Source organism: Heteronotia binoei, chromosome 11 (assembly GCF_032191835.1).
Source record: "Heteronotia binoei isolate CCM8104 ecotype False Entrance Well chromosome 11, APGP_CSIRO_Hbin_v1, whole genome shotgun sequence".
NCBI lineage: Eukaryota > Metazoa > Chordata > Lepidosauria > Squamata > Gekkonidae > Heteronotia > Heteronotia binoei.
The window spans coordinates 13897597-13924801 of record NC_083233.1 but is presented as its reverse complement, the minus strand read 5'-3'; the positions used below and the strand labels follow the sequence as shown (position 1 = coordinate 13924801).

The 27205-nt window shown below is 45.5% G+C and overlaps 1 protein-coding gene across 1 annotated transcript; it reads right to left on the bottom strand.

The window, feature by feature from the left end:
* Positions 1-401: 401 nt before the first annotated feature.
* On the bottom strand, positions 402-25376 carry VBP1 (VHL binding protein 1). Its single transcript, XM_060249684.1, has 6 exons — positions 25212-25376; positions 10959-11083; positions 8582-8648; positions 7329-7427; positions 2840-2978; positions 402-1594 (listed from the first exon to the last, which is right to left on the bottom strand). Exons 1-6 carry the CDS (start codon positions 25302-25304, stop codon positions 1524-1526), a joined length of 594 nt encoding a protein of 197 aa, XP_060105667.1. The 5' UTR covers positions 25305-25376; the 3' UTR covers positions 402-1523.
* Between the last annotated feature and the right edge of the window lie 1829 nt (positions 25377-27205).

Below are 27205 nucleotides of genomic sequence, written 5' to 3'. Positions count from 1 at the left end.
TATTTGAAAGTCGCCAGGCAGGCAGGAAGGCAAATAAATAGGGGGGGGGGGGAGGGAGGTGGGAAGAAAGTAACTTAAAATGCCTTTTCTAAGCTGGCTGATGGAGTGGTGAGGGCTTTAAGAGCCACACAATATTTCTGAAACAGCCACGTGTGGCTCCCGAGCCATAGTTTGGCCACCTCCGGTTTATGACATAAGATGGCTAAAGAAATATGATGGAAGGATTTTTGTGTGCAGCTCATTTTACACCTTTGCTTCACTGCCTCCTTCTCATTAAAGCATCTTTCCTGGCTGGCAGCCATCTCCCCCCCCCCCCCGCTCCCCCCAAACCTATCTCAGGAACATTCCAGAAGCATTGCTGTCTTTTCCCCCAGCTTTTTTTTTAAAAAAATAGGCACAAGGGGTTTCTGCCGTGTTTTAATATAATGAAATAAAAGTACAAAAATTTTACAAGTATTTTTTTTTTATTACACGGAACCAGAACACAGATAACGCTAGCTTTTATTCTGAATTGAAACCTGCCATGCCAGTCACTCTGTGGTGTAAACACTCCATTCCGCCGTCGTCGGGTTCGTGCTGGCTCGGAAAGGAACGAGCGAAGATGTCAAGGCAACGCTTTCTGCCAGGCTTCGTAACAAGCGACGCGGGAATAACACTCGACCCATTAACGGCTGAAGCGGAGCTCAAATCAAGGCCTTCCTCGTCTGGGGCCGGTTTCACCAACGGTGTCTTTGCAAGCATCAAGACACCTGAACTCGACACAAGGGACTGCGGGATGAGGTGACCGGGTGCGACAGGCTGTGAGCTTCTGTAATGTCACCCGAGTCGATACACTTGGAAGGGTGGAACCGGGGGGGGGGAGGTATTTGCATGGAAACGAAATGGAATCAGACCACAACCAGACTGTGCTATTTAGCTGCTCAACCCTTTCATTGCAGGTGGATCACGAAGAATCTAGACTTAAGCTGAGCCAGTAACTGCTCAGAACGGGAACGTGTGAATGAAAGAAACACCACTGTAATGAACATGGGGGTTGTACTGTATCTCCTGGTCTCAAATGCTGGCTTCCTCACAAGCCGCGTATCCGCCCACCGTCCTGCCCCATGCCAACCCTTGCCGGCTTCCTTCATCGAGCCCCTATGGCGATGAAACTAACGCAATCCCCTTTGCAAGAGGAAAGGTGTGGTCAGCTAGAATGGCCTGGACTCCAATGTCATCAATGCACTTCACGTTAGATTGTCCCAGGACTGCAATGCCAAGCCCTCTGGGGCTGTTTTGCTAAGCCAGCTGTGATATTAGGAAGCATGCATGGAACCAAACTGGGCGTGCCAATAAATTAAAAGGGTGCTTGCTCGCTATTATTTAAAGGTTGTTGGTTGCTGTTTTTTTTAATGTTGCTGACTGATGAGATTTAAAACTAAACTCAGTCCGTCGAAGGCTGAACTCAAAGGTTTGTTTAAAATAAAAAAATAATTTTTTGTGTGTTTTTTGAAAATCAGAACCATGTTTAAAATTGGGCAAAACTATGCTTTGTTTTTGGACGGGTCATCCTTGTTCCGTCTCTTTACGTCCCAATTATAAACTCTAGCCATATCTGGGAGGAGCCTGTTAAAGAAAAGCACTGCGCAGTGAGATGAAAGAAGCCACCAATATTTTGGCCACCATTTTGTCTGCGAGATACGTCAACAACACAAGGGCAATCCCTGGACACGAGTTAATTTACCAGCCAGCTTCTGAACCGTATGTTTGAAATCCAAAGACAGGCCCTCTGAAAACTGACCAACAATATAAGAAAAACTGCCAAGAATTGAGTTTTAGGGTCCACAAACTGCAGCTGGGCTTGGTAGCCAAGTACTGGTTTCTACTAGACAACTGCGAAGTAAAATCATGCCACAGTATTACCTGTAATAGTAAGAAGAACTTCCAGATTAGTTGGATGTTATACTGAACAGGTGGAAGAAGCATTTTAATCTATTGGGAAGGCACACCAAAAAAGAGAAAAATCACATAAAAGAGTGTCAACGACCTTCGTTTTGGTAGTTACGGGAAGCTGCCCTCAAATTTCTTTTAAAACCACAGGGGCAACACAATTTTGAGGGGAGCTTTAAAAATCTGGGCAATAACGAGAGCTCAAAATTTATAAAGGAAGCGACCATGGAAACACTGGAAGTCCACTCACAGTAGCACTTTTTGAGTTACCGTATGCCAGACATGCTTCTGTGGACTGAAAAAAAGTCATGTTTATTTGGGTAAACTAGTTTTTAATAAACCAGACTACCTGTAAATAAGATTACGGGACCATTTAACATAGTACTTCACACAAGCCTGCATAGAACCACTTTGTTGTCTAAAATGATTTAAACTGCAAAAAAAGCCACTCTCTCCTTCCCCAGATTTCTGATCTGAAACAGATGACAGCAAACCTCGGGGCTCGGTGGCATAATATAGACAGCATATTTACTGAGATGTAGTGGAGGATTAGCCAAACCTCATTTCCTTTCTAAAGAAAACAGCCAACTGCTTCAAAAAGCACAAGATAGCTCTCACCAATACAGGTAAAGGAGTAAACCAGTCTAAATAAAGAGGTATATACAGAAGTACTAAAAAACACCCTGGCATGTTTGAAATGCAAAAGTCTTGGGAGATTTTTTTTTTTTTAAATTAATACAAAGTTTTCCCAAGAAAAGTAAGCCAAAACATGCAAGCCGAATCATGCCAGGTTTTGGATTCTTTCTTCCTTAACTGCAAGTTCCTGAAATTCAGAGACAGTCCAGCACACAAAGACACACACACACACACACACAATACCCTGGACCAGCCCTTAAAAGAAAAAGGATACTGACTTCTGTAGTAGTGAACTGATCTCTAAGGAAATCCAGATCTTCTTCTAGAGACTCCAGGTTCCTTGAGGCTGTGGAGAGATTTTTTTCTAGCAGCGCCTGGGCTTCATCGATATCGTACTCCAGCATTACGTTGGCCTGAGAGCAACAATATTTAAAAAGATGAAGAAGATATTGGATTTATATCCCGCCCTCCACTCCGAAGAGTCTCAGAGAGGCTCACAATCTCCTTTCCCTTCCTCCCCCACAACAGACACCCTGTGAGGTGGATGGGGCTGAGAGGACTCTCACAGAAGCTGCCCTTTCAAGGACAACCTCTGCCAGGGCTATGGCTGACCCAAGGCCATTCCAGCAGGTGCAAGTGGAGGAGTGGGGAAACAAACCCAATTCTCCCAGATAAGAGATCGCCCACTTAACCACTACACCAAACTGGCTCATTAAGGGTGAGGAATTTTAAGGAGTCACAGAAGATTAAGGGATACAAACAGGAATGCCAGGGCTACGTATCGATCTCCATCGCTACCTCTTTTGAACATGTGAAAGCTGCCCTATACAATAAGACTTTCTGGTCCACAAAGATCAGTATTGTCTCTTCATTCTGGCAGCAGTTTTCCAGAGTCTCAGGCCTTTCGCACCACCTGCTACCCAACCCCTCTCACCGGAGATGCTGGGACCGAACCTGGGACCTTCTAGGCAGTGTTCCGTCTAAGCTGAGTTAGTGTGAGCTAGCTCAGTTTTTAGCCTTCGGCTAACGTATTTTTGTCTTAGTTTGGGAAAATCGGTCCCGGGGCAAACTAACTGATGCAGTCGCTCACAACTTTAATGCCAGTAGCTCACGAAGTGGAATTTTTGCTCACAAGAGTCCACAGTTTAGAGGGAGCATTGCTTCTAGGTACCAAGCAGATAGTCTAGCAATGAACCACCAAGACCCCGTGCCATTATTCTCATAGCATTGATCTCCTCTTAGGCCCACCCCCTTAAAAACGGCAACTGTTCAGAGACTCCTCATTACACAGACTGCACAGCGCATAAAATACAATCACGGCTGACCTTCAAGCACTTTGGGTATGAGTGTATTCTGACCACAGTCCTCCGTGAATGTTAGTTCAGATAACGTTTTTTGCGTGACTAACAGGCTTATCTTTGCCTCAAAGCATGTGTCATCTATGGGATTTTCTGCTCTGAAGTGCATCGCTTTGCACTTCCTTTAACCTTTTGCCATTTTGTTGCCCACTCACCCGGTTTGGAGAAATGCCTTGCACAGTCCCCTGGGTTTTCATGACCCTGTAGCGTAGGGTCAGCCGTGAAACTTGACCACCTCGCTGTTCAACTCAGACTCCAGATCGCATATGAGTAGGGTTGACCTGTCAAGCATGCATATTTACATGTGCCATGTAGGCCCAACAGACACAGCAGAACACCACTCTGGCCTGCGCCCCCCACCATTACAACTAAAGGGTGCATAATAAAGCCATCTGGCCCGAGGATGTTTAGGTTAGCCCTGTAGCAACGGTGTAATGCGCCTCTCCCCCAGATTCACACAGACAGGTCGCATCTACTCTCCGAGAAAGTGTGAGAAAGGGAGATGTTTTTATTAGCTTGCATTCCTTAGCAATAAAAGAGATACTAGATAGCAGCCTTTGAACCCGTGACTCAAATTGCATCTGTATGTTATCCTTTTGAAGTCTTCCTATAAAGTAACTATTCGAATCTGTATACGTCATTACTTCCAAGGATTCTGTCCTTGACTAAGCTATTAGCCGTCCTTGACCCAGCACAGAGTCTTGATGGGCTGTTTCACTGCATGGAAGAAAAGCTTCCCGACCAGAAACTGCTGTGCTTTGGCCACTGCCTCTTGAGTATTCTGCTGCAAGCACAGCTGTGTTTCCGGCCAACTACATCTGCAGTTCACCTCTGCTCTTTCCTCATCTCTAGCAGCTTATGTCTGGACCAGAGCAAGGGGTTCCAATAACTCCCTGACAACCTTTCATCTAAGCATGCAATTTGTCACTTATTATTTTAGAGCCTGAGTCCAGCTGTTACTTCTTGATACCGTCTTTTCCGAGCATATGAAACTACCTTATACAGCAGTTAGTATTCTCTACTCTAATTAGCAGCGATTCTCTAGGCTCTTGGGTTGAGGTCTTGAACATCAACTACTAACTGATCCTTTTAACTGGAGATTCCAGGGGACTGAATCTGGGACCTTCAACACGTAAAGCAGCTGCTGTACCCCTGAGCCACTGCCCAGCCCAGAAGGGCATCATGCACGGTAATGATTTATTTTTGTGTTGTACCTGAAAACCAAGTTTTCATATGCGATCTGGAGTCTGAGTTGAACAGCGAGGTAGTCAAGTTTCATGGCTGGCCCTAAACTCGAGTTTACCTCTAGCATGAAGAAAAAGATTTAATGCCAAGTATGTTTGCGGCAGCCAGATTAGTTAGCGTCAAAAACTGGAAAGCTCAATCAGCTCCAACCATGGAGCAATGATGTGAAAAACTGTGGCGTTTCTATGTAATAGGTGAAATGTGGAAGAATCTGTTTTATGACAACAAGGATCTGGAACCCAAAAAATGAGGATTTTTGGGTGTGCAATTTTTTCCCTCCATTTTTTTTCTTCTTGGGTCTACTGGATCCCCCAAAATTCAAGATTTCTAAAAAAAACAACAACCCGGATCTGAATACTAGACTGGTATTGGGATCTGGGATTTTTCAGAAATCCAGAAAAAAATTTTGGTCCAATAGATCCAAATCAAAAAATACCAGTGGGGTAGGGGGTGGATTGCACATCCCTAGTTAGCACTCAGATGTGCTGCCTTATCCCCAAAAGACAAATATTCTTGCTGACCTAAGAGTAGCAATTATTATAAAGGGATTTTAAAAGGAGATTACAGAGAGAGACTGCTGAATTGCAGTTGACAATAATGCTCAAGACAATGCATCTTCCTGAACTGAATCAAGACCTAGGTTTCCTATCTCATTCCCAATACTGATTTCTCCATTCCTAATACCCCTCTGCATATCACACCTAATTCAATCACATCTACTATTGTCATTCACCTGCTACTGTCGTTTGGCATCTGAAAACACTCCACTCTCCAAAACATAAGGACAAGTGGACTCATATTCTAGCTGTATCTGAAGAAATAAGCAGTGATTCACAAAGGATCATCCCCAGCCACAAATGTTGTTAGTCCTTAAGGTGCTACTGGACTTTTGCTTTCTTCTATTCCTACAGCCAGACTAACATGGGCTACCCATCTAGAACGACTGGCTAACTGAAAAGTCTTAAATAAATGGTTGCTTTTCTCAAGCTGTGCTCAGTTTAAAGCTACTGCTATGTCTGCCTCAAATTTTCCTTCCCAGTTTATGACCAACCACAAATTCCACTCACTATGAAGTCCTGTCCCCTAGGCAAGCCAAACTGTACTGCTGACCCTATGCCAAGCAACACTCTATGCCTTAGGCCTCTGGAATTCTTACATTCCTGCCGCAGGAAGTGGAGCTAACCAGAAAATGGCTGCCACAGGAGGTGGAGCCACACACAGAGAGGAAGCCCAAACATAGGGGAGAAGAGGGATAATCTAAAAATACAGTGGAAAAGAGGAGTGACTAAACACTGTGGTGGCTGTTGGTTTAATCTGCCAAGCCAATTAGATTTCAGTGGCCAATCAGAAGCCTTCCTGGGCCACAGCCCCACCCACTTTCTAAAAACACTTGGTGGGCACCAGGAAAGGTATCAGCAGGCACAGTGGTGACCCAGGGTACCATGTTGGGGATCCCAGGTATCAGGGCTTTTTTTTGTAGCGGGATCTCCTTTGCATATTAGGCCACACATCCCTGATGTAACCAATCCTCCAAGAGCTTACAGGGCTATTAGTACAGGGCCTACTGTAAGCTCCAAGAGGATTGGCTACATCAGGGGTGTGTGGCCTAATATGCAAAGGAGTTCCTGCTACAAAAAAAGCTCTGCCTGGTATCAAGCCTCAGAATAGCTCTAGAAGACATACAGCTTCCCTATGAAAACTCTAAGGGGAAAAAATAAGGGGGGGGGGGAGGAAATGCTTGAATACAAACAATCAGAGCACGTACCTTACAGGAAGCAAGAGAAGAAAATGCCATCACTGATTCTAAGCTTTGGCTTTACTGCAATACTATGCAAGAATATATATACATGGAGAAGGCACCATATCGACAGACGGTTGAACAAGAAGCCACACACATATTGATGCACCCTCACAAACTTTTGGCAGAAAGATATTGCACTGTAAATTCTAGAGTGCTTAAGGATTCCCCCGATTGAAAACAGAACACGAGAGGGAAAAGGCTTCATGAATTCTGTGTGTGTTTAATAAGCCAAGTTAAAACCCAGCATGAAATAGAACAAATGGAATGTTGGGCTTGCGGCTAGAGTAATCCCAGCATCATGGTCTGAACTGAAGTGCTGAATTCTGTAATTCTTAGCCTTTTTTAAATTACTTACTTACCCCCAACCAGAGGCACACTTTATCTGTAGGAGGAACTGACGCTTTACAGTAGAGGTTATCTGCCAATAAAAATCTGGTTTCCATTGGGTTTGTGGACTCCTTTGGAAAGAACAGATGACAAGTACATAAGGCTACAGCACTGGTATGCCAAAGACACTGCTATTAACATGGCCTTCTACAGTCAAGAAAGATTGCAGTCCCAATACTGAACAGTTTACTTGTTGCCACTTTTAATGATGCATCGTCAGATGCAAAACAGGAGCACCCACTAAACATATCTATTGACATACCGTGAGATTTTAAAAGGGAGTTGTTTATATATATATTTATTGCTCACAGACCATTTGGTCATAAGCAAATGGCAATGAAATACAATTCATCAATAATATAGGTTTTACAAAATAAACAATTAGAATCAGCAAAGTGCACAACACAAAACGTCATTTCCCATTTTCTTCAAATCCTCTTCGTCTCTTAAATCTAAACACTCCCAGAAGAAATTCTACAACTGAAACTGTGATGGTTAGATCAAAGCCGCCAACCAAAGCTGGAGCTTATTTGGCACAGGCAGATTAATATCGAAAATTAATGAGTCGGTAAACTGTTTTCTTAAGTAGTTATACCCTTGGCATACAAAAAACACATGTTCCACAGTTGCAACAGAGCCGGATCCACAATCACATAATCTCTCAGAATAGGGCTTTCTCATGTAGTGCCCACTAAGAACAGCAGTAGGGAGCACCTTAAACATGGCTAAAAAGAAGGCTCTTCTGTAGGCTGGGATAGTCAGAAAATCTATATAGGGACAACAGGACTTGGAAGTATGTAAAACCAAAGAAGGCAAGAGAGCACACGCGACGAGCACAGAAAGGAGTGCTGTTTAAGTCCCACTGAAACAGTCTTTTTTTCATCAGAGATCGAGATTTGGAATAAGACAAAAGTCAACAAAAAAGCGTTATCCAATCCCAAAGTCTGAAGTTTAGAATCTACAAATTCAAGCCAAGGGTTAAAAAATGAGTCTCTCTGTAGTACAGATGAGAGATTGTCCGCAGGGAGGGCCAGAAGAGATTTTAACTGGTATCCAAAGGGAGTTATTTTCTCTCTTTCTTTCAAAATGCTCTTTGTTCAGATTATTGTTTTTACTCATCAAGTTAGATGAAGCGTGAAAGAACTCTTGAATTTGATCCATTCTGTGACAAGGTAGATATTACCGCTTTCTACGTTCACAAACACACAATAAAGCCGTCATTTACCTTTTTCTTCTGCATGTGCTTTAAGATTTCTAATGTCTGCTTAATTTCAGGAATTTGGTTTTTTAACCTGTGAATTAAATACAGATGTAAAATATTTCTACAACAGCTAAATATGATCAAGTCTATTCTTAAGGGGAAACACCTTTATTCCAATATATACACATTATTTCCAGGATGAAGCGTAATCTACTTCACTTTGGACTCACTTTTGGCCACTGGAACGTCTATCATAGATGAACAACTCTCTGTAAGTTACATATGAACATATGAAGCTGCCTCCTACTGAATCAGACCCGCGGTCCATCAAAGTCAGTATTGTCTACTCAGACTGGCAGCAGCTCTCCAGGGTCTCAAGCTGAGGTTTTTCACGCCTACCTGCCTGGACCTTTTTTAGTTGGAGATGCCGGGGATTGAACCTGGGACCTTCTGCTTACCAAGCAGATGCTCTACCACCGAGCCACCGTCCCTCCCTTACAAACTCAATCTGTGCCCCTGAGAGGTAGAAAGGAAAATGAGTGCATGGAAAACTAGACCCACTCTTTTCAGCATGCCCTCTTTTTGTGGACACACACAAATACTGCGGCTATTTAAAAAAACTTACTAATTTACTGTCAATAAGACTTACTGATGCTGCGTCGGGCTTGTTTTCTGATTATCTCACAGATATAACTTAACACAGATACAGGTACCCACAAGCAGTCTTTGGTACCTTGTCAAAAACCTTCTGAAAGGCTAACATTGAACTTGCACCTGAGATCTCTATGGTATGCTTACTAATTTACTGTCAATAAGACTTACTGATGGTGCGTCGGGCTTGTTTTCTGATTATCTCACAGATATAACTTAACACAGATTCAGGTACCCACAAGCAGTCTTTGGTACCTTGTCAAAAACCTTCTGAAAGGCTAACATTGAACTTGCACCTGAGATCTCTATGGTATGCATATACTGAGAATATACTTACAAAGCTGCCTTGTTTGGAGGGCTGTTTTTTATGTCCTGATATTTTTAAAGTATCTGAAGAAGTGTGCAGTGACTCTCGAAAGCTACTTTAGATTGACCACACTGGGCATGGTGTCTAATGAGAAGGAGTCACCCTTGGGAGTGCCAGGGCATTATGCAGACCCTTCTCTCAGCTTGCAACAACTGGCAGAGAACTGTTTTATACTGCTCACCCTACCCTAAGGACAACATTTCAGATTTCTCCCCCAGATTCTTTTTTTAAAAGTGGTACACATGCTAAATAGGAAATAAAGCGAACCATGTTGAATTGGCTGATGGCCTTCAAGCACAGGATTATCACTGAATTTATGGCTGAGAAAGCTGCCTTGTAGGGTGTGTTGTTTTTATGTCCTTTTTTTAAAAGATATGGCTTGGGAGGCACTGAGTGAAAATACTGCATGCTTACTTTCCTATGGGTAAAGGCAGTCCCCTGCGCAAGCACCAGTCGTTTCCGACTCTGGGGTGACGTCGCATCACGTTTTCAAGGCAGACTTTTTACGGGGTGGTTTGCCATTGCCTTCCCCAGTCATCTACACTTCTCCCCCCCAGCAAGCTGGGTACCCATTTTATCGACCTCAGAAGGATGGAAGGCTGAGTCAACCTTGAGCCAGCTACCTGAACCCAGCTTCCACTGGGGTCGAACTCAGGTCATGAACAGAGAGCTTGGACTGCAGTATTGCAGTTTTACCCCTCTGCGCCACGGGGCTCCTGTGGGCAGCTGTCTTTAACTGAAGGGTTAGATTCGAGTCCAGTGGCATTTTAAGGACCAACAAAATATCTGATGAATGGAGATCTTGTTGGCCCTTGGAGATCTTGTTGGCCCTTATGGTTCAAACCTATTTTTCTTCCTACTGCATATTTAGTGGGTGGCTGCAGATTAAACATTAAGAACCTCGTGGCTACATCAAGTCTGAATGAGCTTCTGTTACTGCAAACAGAAATGAAGTTCACACAGACCACTCTATGGTAACACATTCTTAAGAAAAGAGTGCAGCATTTATAGCTCAAAGTGTTGGCGCTAATTAGCTCCCAAGATAACTGGGAAAATTCTGAGCTGGGGTGGCCAAATTGAGGCTCAGGAGCCACATGTGGCTCTTTCATACATATTGTGTGGCTTTTGAAGTTCCCACTGCCCCACTGGCTGGCTTGGACAATGCATTTAAAGTTAAAGTTGTTTTCTTTCCACCTCTCTCCCCCTCCTCCCCATCCATCCATCTTCCTTCCTTCTTGTCTTGCGGCTCTCAAACATCTGCCATTCAGGTCTTATGGCTCTCAAACATCTGGCATTTATTCCATGAGGCTCTTATATTAAGCAAGTTTGTCCACTCCTGTTCTAAAGCAATAGAGTAGCCTACACAAAGGATACAAAGCTTACCTTCTTTTCTTCTGGGCAAGGTTAAGCTCCATAAATTTATATTTCTGATACTGCTCGTCCAGTTTCTTGAGCACTACGTCTGCAGTCTCATTTCCCGGCTGTTTCATGAAAGAATCGACATCTTCCTTCAAAGAGACACATGGACAACGTTCAGTATTAGTAGCCCCAGAGCCCTGGTTCGGGGGGGGCAGCAGCAGTCAGCCCACCCCCTGCTCTGTTTGGCTTCTTCCCTCCTGCAGTGGCTTCCCTCCTACAGTTTCCACAGCACAGTGAGGAAACGGCTGCTTTCGTGCCTTCATCCCTTTTGAGAGACCTTAAAACAACTTTGAAAACAAAAACAGACCTTGGGCAAGTCAAGCAGCTCCCCGGATAGCCATTGTTTCAAGTGAAAGCACAAAACACACCATGGCAGCCCAGGCTAACCTGCTCTTACTATATTTTGGAAACTGAGCAAGGTGAGCCCTGGCTTGTATTTGGATGGGAGACATCCGAAGAGTACCAGTTGTCAAGCCCTGTCCTTTGCTTAGTCCTGGATGACCAAAAGTGAGGCCAACGCTCTGGCCCTTCTCCATTATTTACAACCTAGAGAACACGTAGGCAGAAGAAGGTTCTGAAAAAAAGGCCTGCTGGGTCTCCCTAAATTCACAGGCTTGCTTATCTCTTCACAGTATAGTCTGAGAACACTTTTGTAGTAAAAAAAAAAGATAGTCACTGCCTTAACCTATGAACCTTAGATTCAAATTACACATCTTTTGTAACGGTTTATGATACCCTATATCAGGGGTGGCCAAGGGTAGTTCTCCAGATGTTTTTTGCCTACACCTCCCATCAGCCCCAGCCAGCATGTAACCTTTAGTATCTCAGTATCTCCACGGTCCCTGTTCCGTGGAGCACCTTTGAATTCCTGAACAAACCAGTCTAGTTAAAATAAAACAAAGGACTTCATTATTGGGAATCTCGGGGCTTGACATTAGGACTGAGATGTGGAGGCAGGCGACAGCAAACCACCTCCGAACATCTCTTGCAAATCAGAGTCTCAGAGCGGCTCACAATCTCCTTTATCTTCCTCCACTGCAACAGACATCCTGAGGTGGGTGGGGCTGAGAGAGCTCTCACAGAAGCTGCCCTTTCAAGGACAACTCCTACGAGAGCTATGGCTGACCCGAGGCCATTCCAGCAGCTGCAAGTGGAGGAGTGGGGAATCAAACCCGGGTTCTTCCAGATAAGAGTCTGTGCACTTAACCACCACACCAAACTGGCTACACCAGGCTAGATGATCTACAGTTACAAAAGCACAAAAGATGGAATGGGAATACAACAGCTATTCTATCATTCCACTAGATTACCCATCATATTTTTGCTCAATTTTCTGTAATAAGCATGATTTTTATGCCACTAAGGGAAAGTCAATAAATAAAAGATGGAAACTGGGACATGGCCAAGCTTTAATACTCAGCAAGGTGGCAGCTGAAATGCCTTACTCCAGGATTAGGCAAGGAAACTATTAAAGGCTTATCTTTTCTGCACCTTCTCTTTTTCATTAGTGTGGCCTGCACTAGGAGCAAACCAAAACAGCAAGTTATCAAAATATCTACAGCCTTTCAGGTGTTTGTTGTTGTTCAGTCGCACATTCGAGTCCGACTCTTTGCGACCCCATGGACAAAGTCACGCCAGGCCCTCCTGTCTTCCACCGTCCTCCAACGTCTGCTCAAATTTGTGTTAGTTACATCAGTAACACTGTCCAGCCATCTCATCTTTTGCTGTCCCCTTCTTCTTTTGCCTTGTCTTTCCCAGCATCAGGGTCTTCTCCCAGGAGTGCTCCCTTCTCATTTGGTGGCCAAAGTATTTGAGCTTCAGCATCTGGCCTTCCAGGGAACAGTCTGGGTTGATTTCCCTTAGGACTGACTGATTTGATCTTCTTGCAGTCCAAGGGAGTCTCAAGAGTCTTCTCCAGTAACACAGCTCAAAAGCATCTATTCTTCTGCACGGCCTTTCTTATGGTCCAGCTCTCACAGCCATACAGTACTACTGGGAATACCATCGCTTTGACTACCTGAAGAACTGAGCAGTGACTCATGAAATCGCCAACCCTGACACAAATTTTGTTAGTCTGGAAAGTGCTATTGGACTCTGGCTCTTTCCTACTGCTACAGACAGACTAATACAGCTCTATAAAGGTACAGTTCTTTTAACAATAAATATTGTTAAAGGAGGCCAGTACATTATTGGAACACCTATATTAAACATTTTCCCTGTTAAATAGAAGACAGCCGAGCTGAAAGTTTTAATGTTCTATTGCAAAGCTTGATAAATCCCAGACGCCGGGTCTCCAAGTCCCATAGAAATTTCATTCTGACGTCTAGTATTTTCATAAATAATTTTTTGTAGCTTCTCTCAGCATTTCACAGCTCATTTATCATTTTGCATCAGAATGATGAGAGAAAAATAAATGTGCATGACGCTCCCATTATTATTTTGTTTATATGTAAGCTCAACTTTATGTCCTTTAGTGGTGGTGGAGGAATTCATTTCTTAACCAGTTGCTTACTATACTGGTTCCAAGATTCAATTAAAATCGAGCTTCTTAAAGCAATAACAGAGTTATGAGATATAGGGGGAGAAAACAGGTACGGGTTAGAGCAGGGGTGTCAAACTCATTTGTTATGAGGGCCAGATCTTCACCTTGTCGGGCAGGGCCAGGTGTAATATCAGGTAGGGGAGATATAAACTTTATAAAGAACACAGACAAATACATACCCTCAGCCTAATCCACCTCACTGGCTTGTTGAGCCTCAGCCAACAGAAGGAAGAGACGCTTGGCTCAGTAGCTCTGCTGTGCAACTGACAGAGCCTGGCAAAGCTAGCTCTCCTTCCCCCACTTCCTCCCTAAAGGAGAAGCTTTGCTCTATAGCTCCTGCACAATTGAGCAAGCCTGGCAAAGTAAGTCGCGATGCAGAAGGAAGCAAGAGTGGAAGAAAGAAGCAGACAACAGGGAGTTATCAAAGATTTCAGGTTTTCACGGCTGGTAACATCATTAGGGTTTGTAGAATCTTTCGGGCTCAAGTGCCATGTTCTACTGGAGAACGTTTTTCTTCCAGACATTTCGTTCTCAGCTGCGGAGAACATGCGGATGTTCTCCGCAGCTGAGAACGAAATGTCTGGAAGAAAAACGTTCTCCAGTAGAACACGGCACTTGAGCCCGAAAGATTCTACAAACCCTAATAACAGGGAGTTGCTTGGGAGCCTGATAAGAGCCCTTCGGGGGCCTAATTCAGCCCCCCCGGGCCGCATGTTTGACACCCCTGGGTTAGAGCAAGGGTGTCAAACTCATGAGGACCGGGTCTGACATAAATGAGACTTTGTTGGGCCAGGCCATGTGTGTCATAAAATGTACTGCCAGGTAGTAGATATGTAAACTTTATAAAGGACGCAGACAAACACAATTGAAGTTAAAAAACAACAACCTTAAGACATGCTTATTATTATTTATTTATTTGTAACGGTCATAGACCAGCAAACAATTCATAAAAGCCCAATTCATAACCAATAAAAGGTGATATAAATATACAATTATTATACACTAAAATATGATACCTCCTAAAATATACATAAAATATGAATACAGACTTTAAGACACTGACACCGAAGATGTAAAATTAGTGTTAAAACCAAGGATAAACTAAAAACCCTGTCTAGACCTCTTTGTTTCTTCCCTAAATATGGACATGCTTAAAATATCAACACTCTTGCAATATTTGGTTTGTTTAACAGTTCCTGAAAAACTGACACCTCTCGCTCTGAATTACTGCGTCAAAATCTGGAGACAATGTCTGTGTAGTAGTAATCCTGAGGAGGATGTCCAGGTGTTGCTCAGGTGTGTATCTGTAAGTCGCAAACCTACTCCTGATTTATTGACATTCATGACAGAAATCTCGTGATCAATGCTGGAGCCTAAGACCCAGGGGAAAACATGAAATGGCTGGGCATTGCAAGCTTTTGTACATGAAGCTGCTTCGTGTGCTGGCCAGCCAATGGAGAAAATAGAAGCTTTGCTCTGTATCTCCCGTGCAATTGGGCAAGCCCGGCAAAGCAAGCCGTAAAGCAGAAAAAAGCAACAGGAGGAAGCAGATGTCAATGAGTTGCTTGAAGTTCTGATAGGAGCCCTCCAGGGGTCTGATCCAGCCCTCAGGCTGCACGACTGACACCCCTGGGTTAGAGGTTAAGCTTTTTGTTGCAGCGATGGCAACCCTTATTTACTTATGTACCACAACACTTTTGTCATAACTTTAATCAAAAGCAAGTGACTGTGAAGTGGTTGGGATTAGGTTGTGTGGTAGCAACAACCAAAAAAAGAAGTCTTCAAAATACAAAACTCATGGGCAAAAAATGACAGTAGTTCCTAATTTTTTTTTTTTTTACTGGCTCCTACATTCCTTATACGTCTACATTACAAGCACTAGAATCTGTTGAACGATTCGGAATGCAAACACCTTTAAAATAACTCGGGAGATACTCAGTCATAAGAAACTGTGGGGAAGGGGAATCTCTCTTCCTTGCATGGTACAGAGACCGACATCAAACATCATCCAAATCTACTACTACCCCCCCCCCCAAAAAAAAACACCCTGAAGTCAAAACCATGGTCCACATATGAGCCTTTTGCTTTAGTCAGGTGCTCTTCAGACCTGAAACACTAAGGAAAAGGCAGTCATTTAGAGCAGCATAGAACCAGTAGCTCAATTACACAACATACTTGCTTGATACACCCCTTGGCTATTTGAAGTTGATTAACCACCTCATATACACAAAACCTCTTGCATCCGTTCCAACTTGGACTCTAAATGCGGACAGGAGCCTTGGATGCTGGAGGCCGACCGCCTGCTTGCACGATCCTTGCCCTTAAATCTGCAGGTGGCAGGGCTGGCTGTCACGTTCTCAGGCCGCAGGCGGGCAGGAGTCCAAAGCCAGTCCAAGGTCAAAGTCCAGGAAGCCAAGCAGGGGCCAAGTCACCAAAAGCAAAATCGCAAACCGGAATCAGAAGTCAGTGTCCAAAAGCCAAAGGGGTCAGGGTGCCAAGGAATTCAAGCAGGTCAGGATCTGGAATCGGGAAGGAGCGTGGATGCAAGCCAGGGAATCGACTTGTTGCTTCCATGAGGTTATCAGGTCCTGGGTGGGAGTTATATGGGAGCCTCAATCAGCCTGCTCCCTGGGTGGCAGCGACTCTGTCAGTACTCAGGGCTGAGAGATCTGAAGCATCGATGTGCCTCATGTCTTCACTCTGAAAGTTCTTTCCAGAGCCTGCTTCGAACTCTTGAGATGGGAGGGGGAGAGCTTGGAGATTGATTGTCAACAACCGCACTGGTACCTGGAATGTGGGGAGGGAGATTGATGGGCCAGCTGCTGGTTGTTCGGCTGAGGAGCTGCTTGGCAACTCCTCAGGTCTCCTCAGGTCTGTTAACCCTTCCAGCTCCCCCTCGTCAGGGCTCATGACACTGGCTGGCTGGGTCCATTAGGTACTTAAGGCATCACCAAACCCTTGAAATAGGCTGTGGTGCCTCCACTTCTAAAAAAGGCTAACAAGGAGGTCTCAATAACTATCGACTAGCTGAGCAGGTGACTTCAAACTTCACTGGATGGAGCAGAGTGTCTGGATCCTCTCTGATCTTGTTTTAGGCCTGGTTATGGGATTGAAAGATGAGCCCCGTGGCGCAGAGTGGTAAGCTGCAGTATTGCAGTCCAAGCTCCGCTCCCGACCTGAGTTCGATCCTGGCGGAAGTTTGGTTCAGGTTGCCAGCTCGAGGTGGACTCAGCCTTCCATCCTTCTGAGGTTGGTAAAATAGTACCCAGCTTGCTGGGGGTAAAGTGTAGATGACTGGCAAACCACCCAGTAAAAAGTGTGCAAAGAAAATGTCATAATGTGATGTCACCCCATGGGTTAGTAATGACTCCATGCTTGCACACGGGACTACCTTAACCTTTATGGGATTGAAACAGTCTTGCTTCCTCTGGTGGATGACATGAGCCTGGAGAAGGGCAGCAGGAGTATCCTTCTGGACCATCTTTCCGAGTTGGAAGCAGCGTTCCCTCTAAGCTGAGTTAGTGAGAGCTAGCTCACAGTTGTTTAGCCTCTGGCTCACACATCTTAGCTCAGGAAAAATGGCCCCAGAGCAAACTAATCTGTGCAGTAGATCACAGCTTTAATGTCAGCAGCTCACAAAGCAGAACGTTTGCTCACAAGACTTCACAGCTTAGGAGGCGTATTGGTTGGAAGGCCCTGTTGATGTAGTGGCGAAATGTGCAGACTCTTATCTGGGAGAACCGGGTTTGATTCCCCACTCCTCCACTTGCAGCTGCTGGAATGGCCTTGGGCCAGTCATAGCTCTCGTAGGAGTTGTCCTTGAAAGGGCAGCTTCTGTCAGAGCTCTCTCAGCCCCACCTACCTCACAGGGTTTTTGTTGTGGGGGAGGAGGGTAAAGGAGTTTGTGAGCAGCTCTGAGATTCAGAGTGAAAGGCAGAATACAAATTCAATATCATTATCATCATCTTTTGTGGTGGTTGCAGTCCTACCTGGAGGGCAGGTTTCAGACAGTGGTGCTGGAGGACTGGTGCTCAGCCATTTGGCTTTTGATCCGTGGGGGCCTGCAGGCTTCATCTTGTCCCCAGTGCCCTTTAACATCTACAGGAAACCACTGTGTAAGGTCACCCAGAGAAATGGGCTTAGTTCTCACCAGTTACGCAGATGGCACTCAGCTCTATCTTGAGTGTCAGGCCCATTCCAAGGAGACTGTAGAAACAGTGAACCAGCGCATGGAGGCAGTTTTAGAGTTGATGAAAGATTAATCCCAACAAGATCAAATGTTGTACTGCTGCATGGAAGGTCTGATCCAGGTATCTGCATGCAGTTGTGCTCCCCTTGAAGGAAGAGGTCCATAGCCTGGAGATGCTCTTGGACCTAGGCCTACAGCTGGCTAATCAGCTGAGTCAGATCATCAGGTGGCAGCTGTGCCTATGAGTGCCTTTTACCAGCTTCGACTGTGGACCTTCCTGAGTCACCACAGCGCATGCCCTGGCTACATCTAGATAAGATTGCTGCAATATGCTTTACAAGTGCTGCCGTTGGAAATTTCAACTGATGCAACATGCTGCAGCCAAGGTGTTGACTGGAGTGGGTCATAGGGACTGTCACTCCAGTCATGGCCCATCTGCACTGGCTCCCAAATCTGTTTCAGAGTACAAGCCAAGGTGCTGGTGTTGACCTGAAAAACCTTAATAGATGGGTTTGGGACCAACATATCTGAAGGACCACATAGCCCCTTATAAACATACTTGACCGCTGTAGTCATCTTTCAAGGCACTGCTTCAAGCGCTCCTGCCTTTGAGATTAGGGAGGGGGCAGTTCGGGAAAGGGACTTCTCAGTCATAGCACCAAAACTCCAGAATTCTTTCCCCACGAAGATCCACCTGTCCCCTTCTGCTGCCAAATCCCACCGGCAGATGAAGACTTTTTGTTGTTGTTCAACATTATCTCAGGGATCCCTTCCTCCTGTGCAATGCTTTAATTGTTCTTGTGTTTTTGTATGTGTATTTCACCTCAGGTTTTGTTTTAATGCTGTGTTTTTGTTGGTTTTGATGGCTTTTAAGATGTAATTTTATTATTATTATTATTTTTTAAAAAAACCATTAGCTGCCTTATCGGCCTTTAAAGGTAAAGGCAGTCCCCTGTGCAAGCACCAGTCGTTTTTGACTCTGGGATGACATTGGTTTCACAACGTTTTCACAGCAGACTTTTTACGGGGTGGTTTGCCACTGCCTTCCCCAGTCATCTACACTTCCCCCCACAGCAAGCTGGGGACTCATTTTACCGACCTCAGAAGGATGGAAGGCTGAGTCTACCTGGAGCTGGCTACCTGAACCAGCTTCCGCTGGAATCGAACTCAGGTCGTGAGCAGAGAGCTCAGACTGCAGTACTGCAGCTTTACCACTCTGCGCCATGAGGCTCTTCAACTGGCCCTTATAAGGGCACAAAGGCAAGGTATACATTTTGTAAATAAATAATAAAATGTACACTCAGGGAACACGTGCAGCCAAACACCAACACCAGTTGAAAGTTCTACAGAGCTTCCATTTAAATTCTGTTTTTAAAAAGACGGTCTGCATGGCTCCCCCAGTCTATTTTCATAAGGTCTTGCCAGGGATTTTTCCAATCTTCTTCCTACTAAGACAAATGAAATCTTTCCCCAAACAATCCCCCTCAGAACTTGCTCTCTGTCAATCACCTTCTTAAGTCAAAGAACAAAAGACTCGTTATATGAATTACTTTTCTAATCACTGGCATTAATCACTCAACTACATCAGAAAATAGCTCACACTCCAGATTTTTCCTCTGCAAACACTGATGCTGAATATTCACCAAAAAACAAAACAAAACACCTTGTGTCTGTATTTGGCATGCAATACTTGATAGCTAATATGTTACTTAGTAATTAACAATGAGAGATTACCATTAGGAGTCCTGCCAGAATAGACTAACAAGTTTTCAGCACATAATGCTTGAAATCAAACCCCACTCAGAACTGATGACGGTACTGAGACAGGGAAGAGAGCAAAAGTCATCTTCAGGGTTACTTGTTTTCTGCATTTAACATTTTTGAAGAGAAGCCATCTTCCTTTTGGGCAAATACAGTATTCAAGAGGCTGAGAACATACTTAAATCTTCTCTGTTATACAATAACAAAAGGAGGGGACTGAGCTGACACTGCACAGAATATGGGGAGCTGTTTGACATTGATAAGCCACTATTTTTAGCCCCATCTCCTCTAGCTGGCAGCAGGGTCTCATCAGATAGTCTATCCCAGCCATGCGATCTGAGATCCTTATGTGAAGATGCTTGGCACAAAATGCAGGACCTCCTCTACAAGCTAAGCATACACTCCGCCACGCAGTCTTTGCAAGTACTAGATACAAACCAAGATGACCAACTCACAGGCCCAGCCATTAAATTTGGTGGCTGACTTGGCATCTTCTCTTAGCCTAAACCGACCTCAGAGTAGTTTTATTTTTAAAAAGAATAGGCTGTTGAATTAATGACTTGCTTGTGGGTTTCCTGGAAGCACATGATTGGCCCCTACTGAAATGTAAGAAAAGACATCCTGAATTGGACCAAAAGTTACCTTGCCTGGCAACTGCTAAATACTTCTAGAAAGCCGTAAAGCCCCCCCCCCCGTTTTTTGCCCCATCCCCTCCCTCAGAAATGTACCTAATTCTTTCAAAAACTACCTACATCTGTGGCTATCATCCCTCTTATGGTAGTGGGGTTATAAGTTTTTGGCTCAAGCAAAACTTTAAGCCGTCTGGATTAACCCCCTTAATTCTTTTGGACAGCTACCTCTCAGGCTACATGGACGCAGTTGAGAATAAAACAGAACTGTGCTTGGCTTCTCCCCCTTAGTAATATGCCATCTCAGGAACTAAAGTTAGCGCAACCGAGGCCCCGAGCATGTCTTCGGATTATATTCTGAACGGTTTCAGCCCCCTCAGCCTGGAGGAAGTTGACAGGATCCTCTCATCTGCCCGCCCAACAACTTGTAAATTGGACCCATGCCCTTCCTGGCTTGTTAAATCCTGCCAGAGGGATCTCAGATATCCTGTACGGGATATCATAAACAGATCCCTGACGGAAGGGCTTTTTCCAGCGCCGCTTAAAGAGGCTGTGGTCCGACCCCTCCTAAAAAAACCATCTTTAGACCCGGCCCAATTGGCACACTATAGGCCGGTCTCGAATTTGCCCTTTCTGGGCAAACTTATTGAGAGGGCAGTGGCGAGGCAGTTACAGACTTTCCTGGATGACGCTTCCATCCTTGACCCACTTCAGTCCGGCTTTCGCCCGGGCCATGGGACGGAGACGGTGTTGGTTGCCCTGGTAGATGATCTTCAACGGCATCTGGATCGGGGTGGCTCGGCAGTGCTGATGCTGTTGGACCTATTGGCGGCGTTCGATACGGTCGACCATCGGTTACTGACCTGCCGCCTCGCCGACGCAGGGATTCAGGGGCTGGCCTTGCAGTGGCTTTCCTCTTTCCTTGTAGGTCGGGGACAAAGGGTCTCGATTGGGGGGGGAACTATCCCGGAGGCGCACACTTAATTGTGGAGTGCCCCAGGGAGCGGTTCTCTCCCCGATGTTATTCAACATCTATATGCGACCCCTTGCCCAGATTGCCCGAAGGTATGGGCTGGGGTGTCACCAGTATACTGATGACACCCAGCTCTATCTACTCATGGACGGCCGACCGGTCTGCGCCCCAGAAACTCTGGATCGGGCACTACAGGCCGTGGCTGAGTGGCTCAGACTGAGTGGACTGAGATTGAATCCTGCGAAGACAGAGGTCCTTTGTTTGGGTCGTCGGGGACCGGGGGGGGGGGGGGAATTCCTTTGCCAGCTTTTGATGGTGCGCCGCTGATGGTGGCGGATAGGGTCAAGAGCCTGGGGTTGCTATTGGAGCCTTCCCTAAAGATGGAGGCTCAGATAGCAACCACTGCCAAGTCCGCGTTTTTTCATCTTAGACGGGCAAGGCAGTTGGCTCCTTTCCTGGACCGCGACGACCTAGCAACAGTGATCCACGCTACGGTCACCTCAAGGTTGGACTACTGCAATGCCCTCTACATGGGGCTGCCCCTGTGCCGGACCCAGAAATTGCAGCTGGTGCAGAATGCCGCGGCCCGGCTGTTATTGGGCCTCCCAAGATGGGGGCACATATGCACATATGAAGCTGCCTTATACTGAATCAGACCTTTGGTCCATCAAAGTCAGTATTGTCTTCTCAAACTGGCAGCGGCTCTCCAGGGTCTCAAGCTGAGGTTCTTCACACCTACTTGCCTGGACCCTTTTTTGGAGATGCCAGGGATTGAACCTGGGACCTTCTGCTTCCCAAGCAGATGCTCTACCACTGAGTCACCGTCCCTTGTCGTTTGGTACTAGTATTCAGAGGTTCACTGCTGCTGAATGCTGAGGTTATCATCAGTCACAATGGCTAATAGTCACTGATAAACCTATCCTCCATAAATTTGTCTGATCTCCTTTTAAAGCCATCTATGTCTGTGGCCATCAGTATGTAATCTGGCAGCAAATTCCACATTCTATTCACTTGTTGAGTAAAGAAATATTTCCTCCCCCCCATCTTGTCTCCACTCCCCATCATATTCACTGTATGTATCAAAGTTTTAGTATATTGGGAGAGGGATAAAAAGTTTCTATACATACATATAAAAGCTTCTCTTACACCTGCCCTCCCTTTAGTCATCTCTTTTCTAAACTGGAGAGTCCCAAGCTACTCAGCCTTTCCTCATAGGGAAGGCGCTACAACCCTTTAATCACCTCGGTTGACTACTTTTTGTACCCCTTCCAGCTCTGCAATGTTTTTTTTTTTTTTAGGTAGCAGCCAGAACTGTTTACAATTTCATTATTCCAAATGAGATTGCACCATAGATCTATACACGGGCGCAATAATATAAGCCGTTTTATTTTCAGTTGCCTAATAATCTGCAGCACGATTTGCCTTTTTTCATTGCTACAGTACAATGTGTTGACTTTTTCACCGAGTTATTCACCATGCCTCCAAGATCTCTTTCTCAGTCCAAGCAAGTTCAGGCCCTCTTAGCATATTCATAACATTAGAATTTTTTGTTCTAACTTGCACCACCTTATACTTACTTACACTGAACTTCGTTTGCCATGCCATTGCCCACTCACCCAATCTGTGGAGATCCTCCTGGAGCTCTACACAGTCGGTCTTGGTTTTCAACATGCCGAATAATTTTGTGTCATCTGCAAACTTGGCCCCTACAGTGCTCACCTCTGGTTTCAGATCAAATTGTAAGACCCCACTGCTTTACGCCCCTCCATTAGAAGAGCTTTTCATGTATTCCTACTTTCTGCTTCCTATCATTTAACCCAGGGGTCCTCAAACTTTTTAAATAGGGGGCCAGTTCACTGTCCCTCAGCCTGTTGGAGGGCCGGACTGCCGTTACTGTACAAGGCTGCGGGCCGTCAGTTCTCCGTCTTCTGCATCTCTCTCCCTTCCCCACACCACACACCCCGGCCTGGGAACTCACCTCACCTCGGTATTGCCTCACACTCTGTCTCCGCCGCCTCAGCCCAGTGCCGGAAGTGTGCGTTGCTAACGCGAGTTTAGGTCGAACGTCACTTCCGGTCTGATTTTGCCATAACCCGGCGGGCCGCATAAACGTCCTCAGCGGGCCACATCTGGCCCGCGGGCCGTAGTTTGAGGACCCCTGATTTAACCTATAAGAGGATCCATCCTTTTATCCCATGACTGCTGCGTTCGCTCAGGAGTCTTTGATGGGGTACCTTGACAAAATCCCTTTTGAAAATCCATCATGAAGAGCCATGTTACGAGTAGCGATGAAATGTTTCCCGGCACATTCGGCCGGGCCTTCGGGCTCTGCACTGGCTCCCAATAATATACCGAGTCCGGTACAAGGTGCTGGTCATTACCTTTAAAGCCCTATATGGCCTGGGACCTGCCTACCTGAAGGACCGTCTCTCCCCACATGTTCCCCAGAGAGTACTGAGGTCTGGGACTCAAAACCTTCTCACCATCCCCGGGCCTAAGGAAGTCCGTCTTAAGACAACTAGAGACAGGGTCTTTTCCACAATGGCCCCTACATGGTGGAACCAGCTGCCGGAAGAGGTGAGGGCCCTGCGGGACCTTGCTCAGTTCCGCAGGGCCTGTAAGACAACCCTCTTCCGGCTAGCTTACGCCTGACTGGGAAATAAATGTAGCTTATTAGACTTCTGTGAATCATACTGTATAGATGTGATGTTAAGATTTTAAGGCTTAGGTTTTTAAATGTTCTGATTTTTTAAATGTTTATATATGTAATAATATTTTAAACTCTGTTTTATTGTTTGCTGTGAGCTGCCCTGAGCCGTTTTATGGGAAGGGCGGGATATAAGTCATAGAATAAATAAATAAATAAATAAATAAATATTTGAACAACAGATCTGGGATACAGCTCTTCAGACTGATAGAGCTTGGACACATCTCTACCCAGCAGCAGGCAATCACAGCCCAAAATCTGTGCTGGAGAACTATCTTTACATTTTAGAATTCCCCAAATAATGCAGAGCTTTCCCTCTAGCCCATTTTAATTCCCTGCCTTTAGTGCTACGGGAAGGGAGATACTTTACAGTGGCCAAGTTCTGTCCATAAGAAATCAGATATTTCAAACTTTAAAATAACTTTTACATATAATTAACTACAGCACAATAAGGCTGAAAATTTTATTATCTCTATATTAATATTACATCTGTACATAAACTGTGCTGTTAACTTGCTGGCTGATCTCTTAATTGTAATAAATGTCGATGACTGCTGGTAACAGAGTTCACTGTACTAAACTTTCTTTTTGGTCCAGCACTGATTTATTGTATTTTGTAATATGAGCCTGCATGTGTATGTATTTGTTGGACCTCTGAAGAAGACTATTTCAGGTTGAAACATGTCAGGTCGAGTGGTTTCCCACTGCTGTTGTATGATTTTACTAAGTAAGGAGGCTAATGATGGGGCCCTAAATGCTTTTAACTTTCTTTAATAAATACATGTATTTTCGGTTGTGATTTTATTTTAAATCCTGCTTTTAATTTTTGATCCTTATTGTATACCTTTAGGTTCTTGATGCCAGTTCAAGAAAACAATACGGTACTAGCTAAAGCAACAGACTGACAGACAGAGCCCGATGTCCATCCTAGGCTGTGATCACACCCTAACTAATGCGTTTACCAATCCACTTTCCAACTAGATTTTGCCAGCTCACACAGTAAAATCCAGTTGGAAAGTGCACTGAAAGTGCATTATTTAGTGTGTGTGTGATCACAGCCTTTCCTGCGACCCGACAAGGCCAACAACCACCCGGCCCATTCCGTCCCTCACAACACCCCCGTAAAGCAGGTCAGGCTGAGAGCCTGAGTGAGCGGCCCAAGGTCGCCCGACGGCTGAAGGTTGATTCGAACCCAGACCTCCTTGGCCGGACCATCACAGACCACGTGAGTTCTCGCGCGCGCCCCTCCAAGGCAGGCAGGCTCCGGAGGCCGCAGCCCAGAGAGGAAGGCCAGAGGCAAGCCCGCAGCTCTCTCCTCAACCCCCCGCCCCGTCACCAGCTTCCCCTCCCCTCGAAAGGCCAGGACGCCTCGCCCTCCCTCCAGCCCCCTGCCGCCGCCCCTGGCCCCTCACTCACGACGAAGATGGCTTCGGGGATCCCCAGGTGAACCCTCTTGGCGCCCGCCGGGCCGTCGCCACAAACCGCCTCGCCGCTGGTGGCCGCCGCCATCTTGGGGAGGGGAGGGAAAGAGGCGGCGCGCGAGACTCACGGCGGCGGTGGTGGCGACGACGCAGGCGCGGGAAGGGCGGGCGCCGTCCCTTGACGTCATCGCCGCGCCGAGGCCGGGGCGGGCCGAATCAGCGGCGTTCTGCCATTGGCTGAGAGGAGCTGGGATTGACCCGCGAGGAGGAGGGGCTGGGAAAGCGGTGCTAGGAGACGGAGTCAATCAGTCAGTTGGGGCTGTAGGGAAAGCGGGTTGGTGATAGGGATGCCAGCTTCCAGGTGGCACCTGGAGATCCCCGCTGGAATTACAGTTCATCTCCAGACGACAGAGATTCAGTTCCCCTGGAGAAAATGGAGGCTTTGGAGCAGTGTTCCCTCTGAGCTGTGGAGTCTTGTGAGCAAAAATTCTACTTTGTGAGCTACTAGCATTCAAGTGGTGAGCTCCTGCACAAATTAGTTTGCTCTGGGGCCGTTTTTCCTGAGCCGAGACAAAAATGTGTGAGCTGGAGGCTAAAAAATTGTGAGTCTGCTCACACTAACTCAGCTTAGAGGGAACACTGCTTTGGAAGGTGGGCTCTATGGCATTGCACCCCTGCCAGTGGTCCCTGCCAATGTTCCCTCTACGTTGTAGAGGAGACCTGGGTTCAAATTCCTGTTTTGCCACGAAGACTAATGGGTGATTCTGGACCAGGGAAAGAGGAAAGAAACACCATGTGGGCTGTGCTGAGCCTTGTGGAGGAATAGTTATTTAAAATGTTTTAAATGAAGATGACACCTCAGAACTGTGCAAAGCTTGTTGTGTCTTGACTTTTAGGAAAGAGTATACTGTGGAATACATTTTGTCCTTGAGGCCATTCAGAAGCTCTGCTGCCTGGTCAGATGACTGCAGCCTATGGTTTGCTGACCCTTTTCTGTCTTCTAATAGCATTCTGCTTAGAGAAGGCCTGCTGATTCCCTGCGATTTACTCTTTATTAGCCTTGACCAGCAACTGGGCATTGTGTATCTCTGAATACATCTGAAGAGGAAACTCCTGAGAACTGATTTTGGTGTATCCATGAATCACTGTTATGGTAAAAGCACAAGGAGGAAAAGATGGTAGAAGGCTTATGGGCATAGAACTTTGTATTCTTTGTCCCAAAGAATTCCAGAGTCATTGCCACTTTCATGCTATAATCTGTCCAGGTCTTCTAACTTCTAAATCTAATGATTTAATGATGGTTTTATATAATTGTAATTATTGTGAATTATGGTTTTATTGTACATTGTATTTATATGTTGTGAGCCGCCCTGAGCCTGCCTCGGCGGGGAGGGCGGGATATAAATAAAAGGTATTATTATTATTATTATTATTATTATTATTATTATTATTATTTGAATGTCTGCAGGGGAGTCGAACTCAGTTGTTATGCGGGCTGGATCTGACATAAATGAGACCTGGTTGGGCTGGACCAAGTCGAGCCAGGCCATGTGTGTACCTATTTAAGATTAGGTAGCAGAGATAAAAACTTTATAAGGACACAGACGAACACAAATATATATATATATATATATATATATATATATTTAAAACAACTTTGAAATATGCTTAAAATGTTAGCACTTGTTGGTCTTAAAGGTGCTTTCTTTGTATTTCTCCCACGGGATCCAGGGAACTGGGTAAACAGCGCTGTGGCTCTTTCCTTCCTTCCCCAGGGGACAGGGGAGGGAGTAGCCTCAGACAATAGAAGGGAGAGAGGCTTGGCTCAGTAGCTCTGCTGTGCAATTGAGAGAGCCTGGAAAAACAAGCCCTGCCTTTCCCCCCCCCTTCCTCTCCAAGGGAGGAGCCTCAGCCAATGGAGAAAATAGAGGTTTTGCTCTGTAGCTGTGCAATTGAGCAAGCCTTGCAAAGCAAGCTGTTAGGCAGAAG

Coding starts and splice junctions, on each gene's coding strand:
- VBP1 (XM_060249684.1), bottom strand. CDS start 25,304: ATGGCGGCGGCCACCAGCGGCGAGGCGGTTTGTGGCGACGGCCCGGCG. Junction 8,649..10,958: donor CTTGCCCAGAAGAAAAGAAG/GTAAGCTTTGTA, acceptor TTTAATTCACAG/GTTAAAAAACCAAATTCCTG. Junction 2,979..7,328: donor AAGTGTGCCTCTGGTTGGGG/GTAAGTAAGTAA, acceptor TGTTGCTCTCAG/GCCAACGTAATGCTGGAGTA.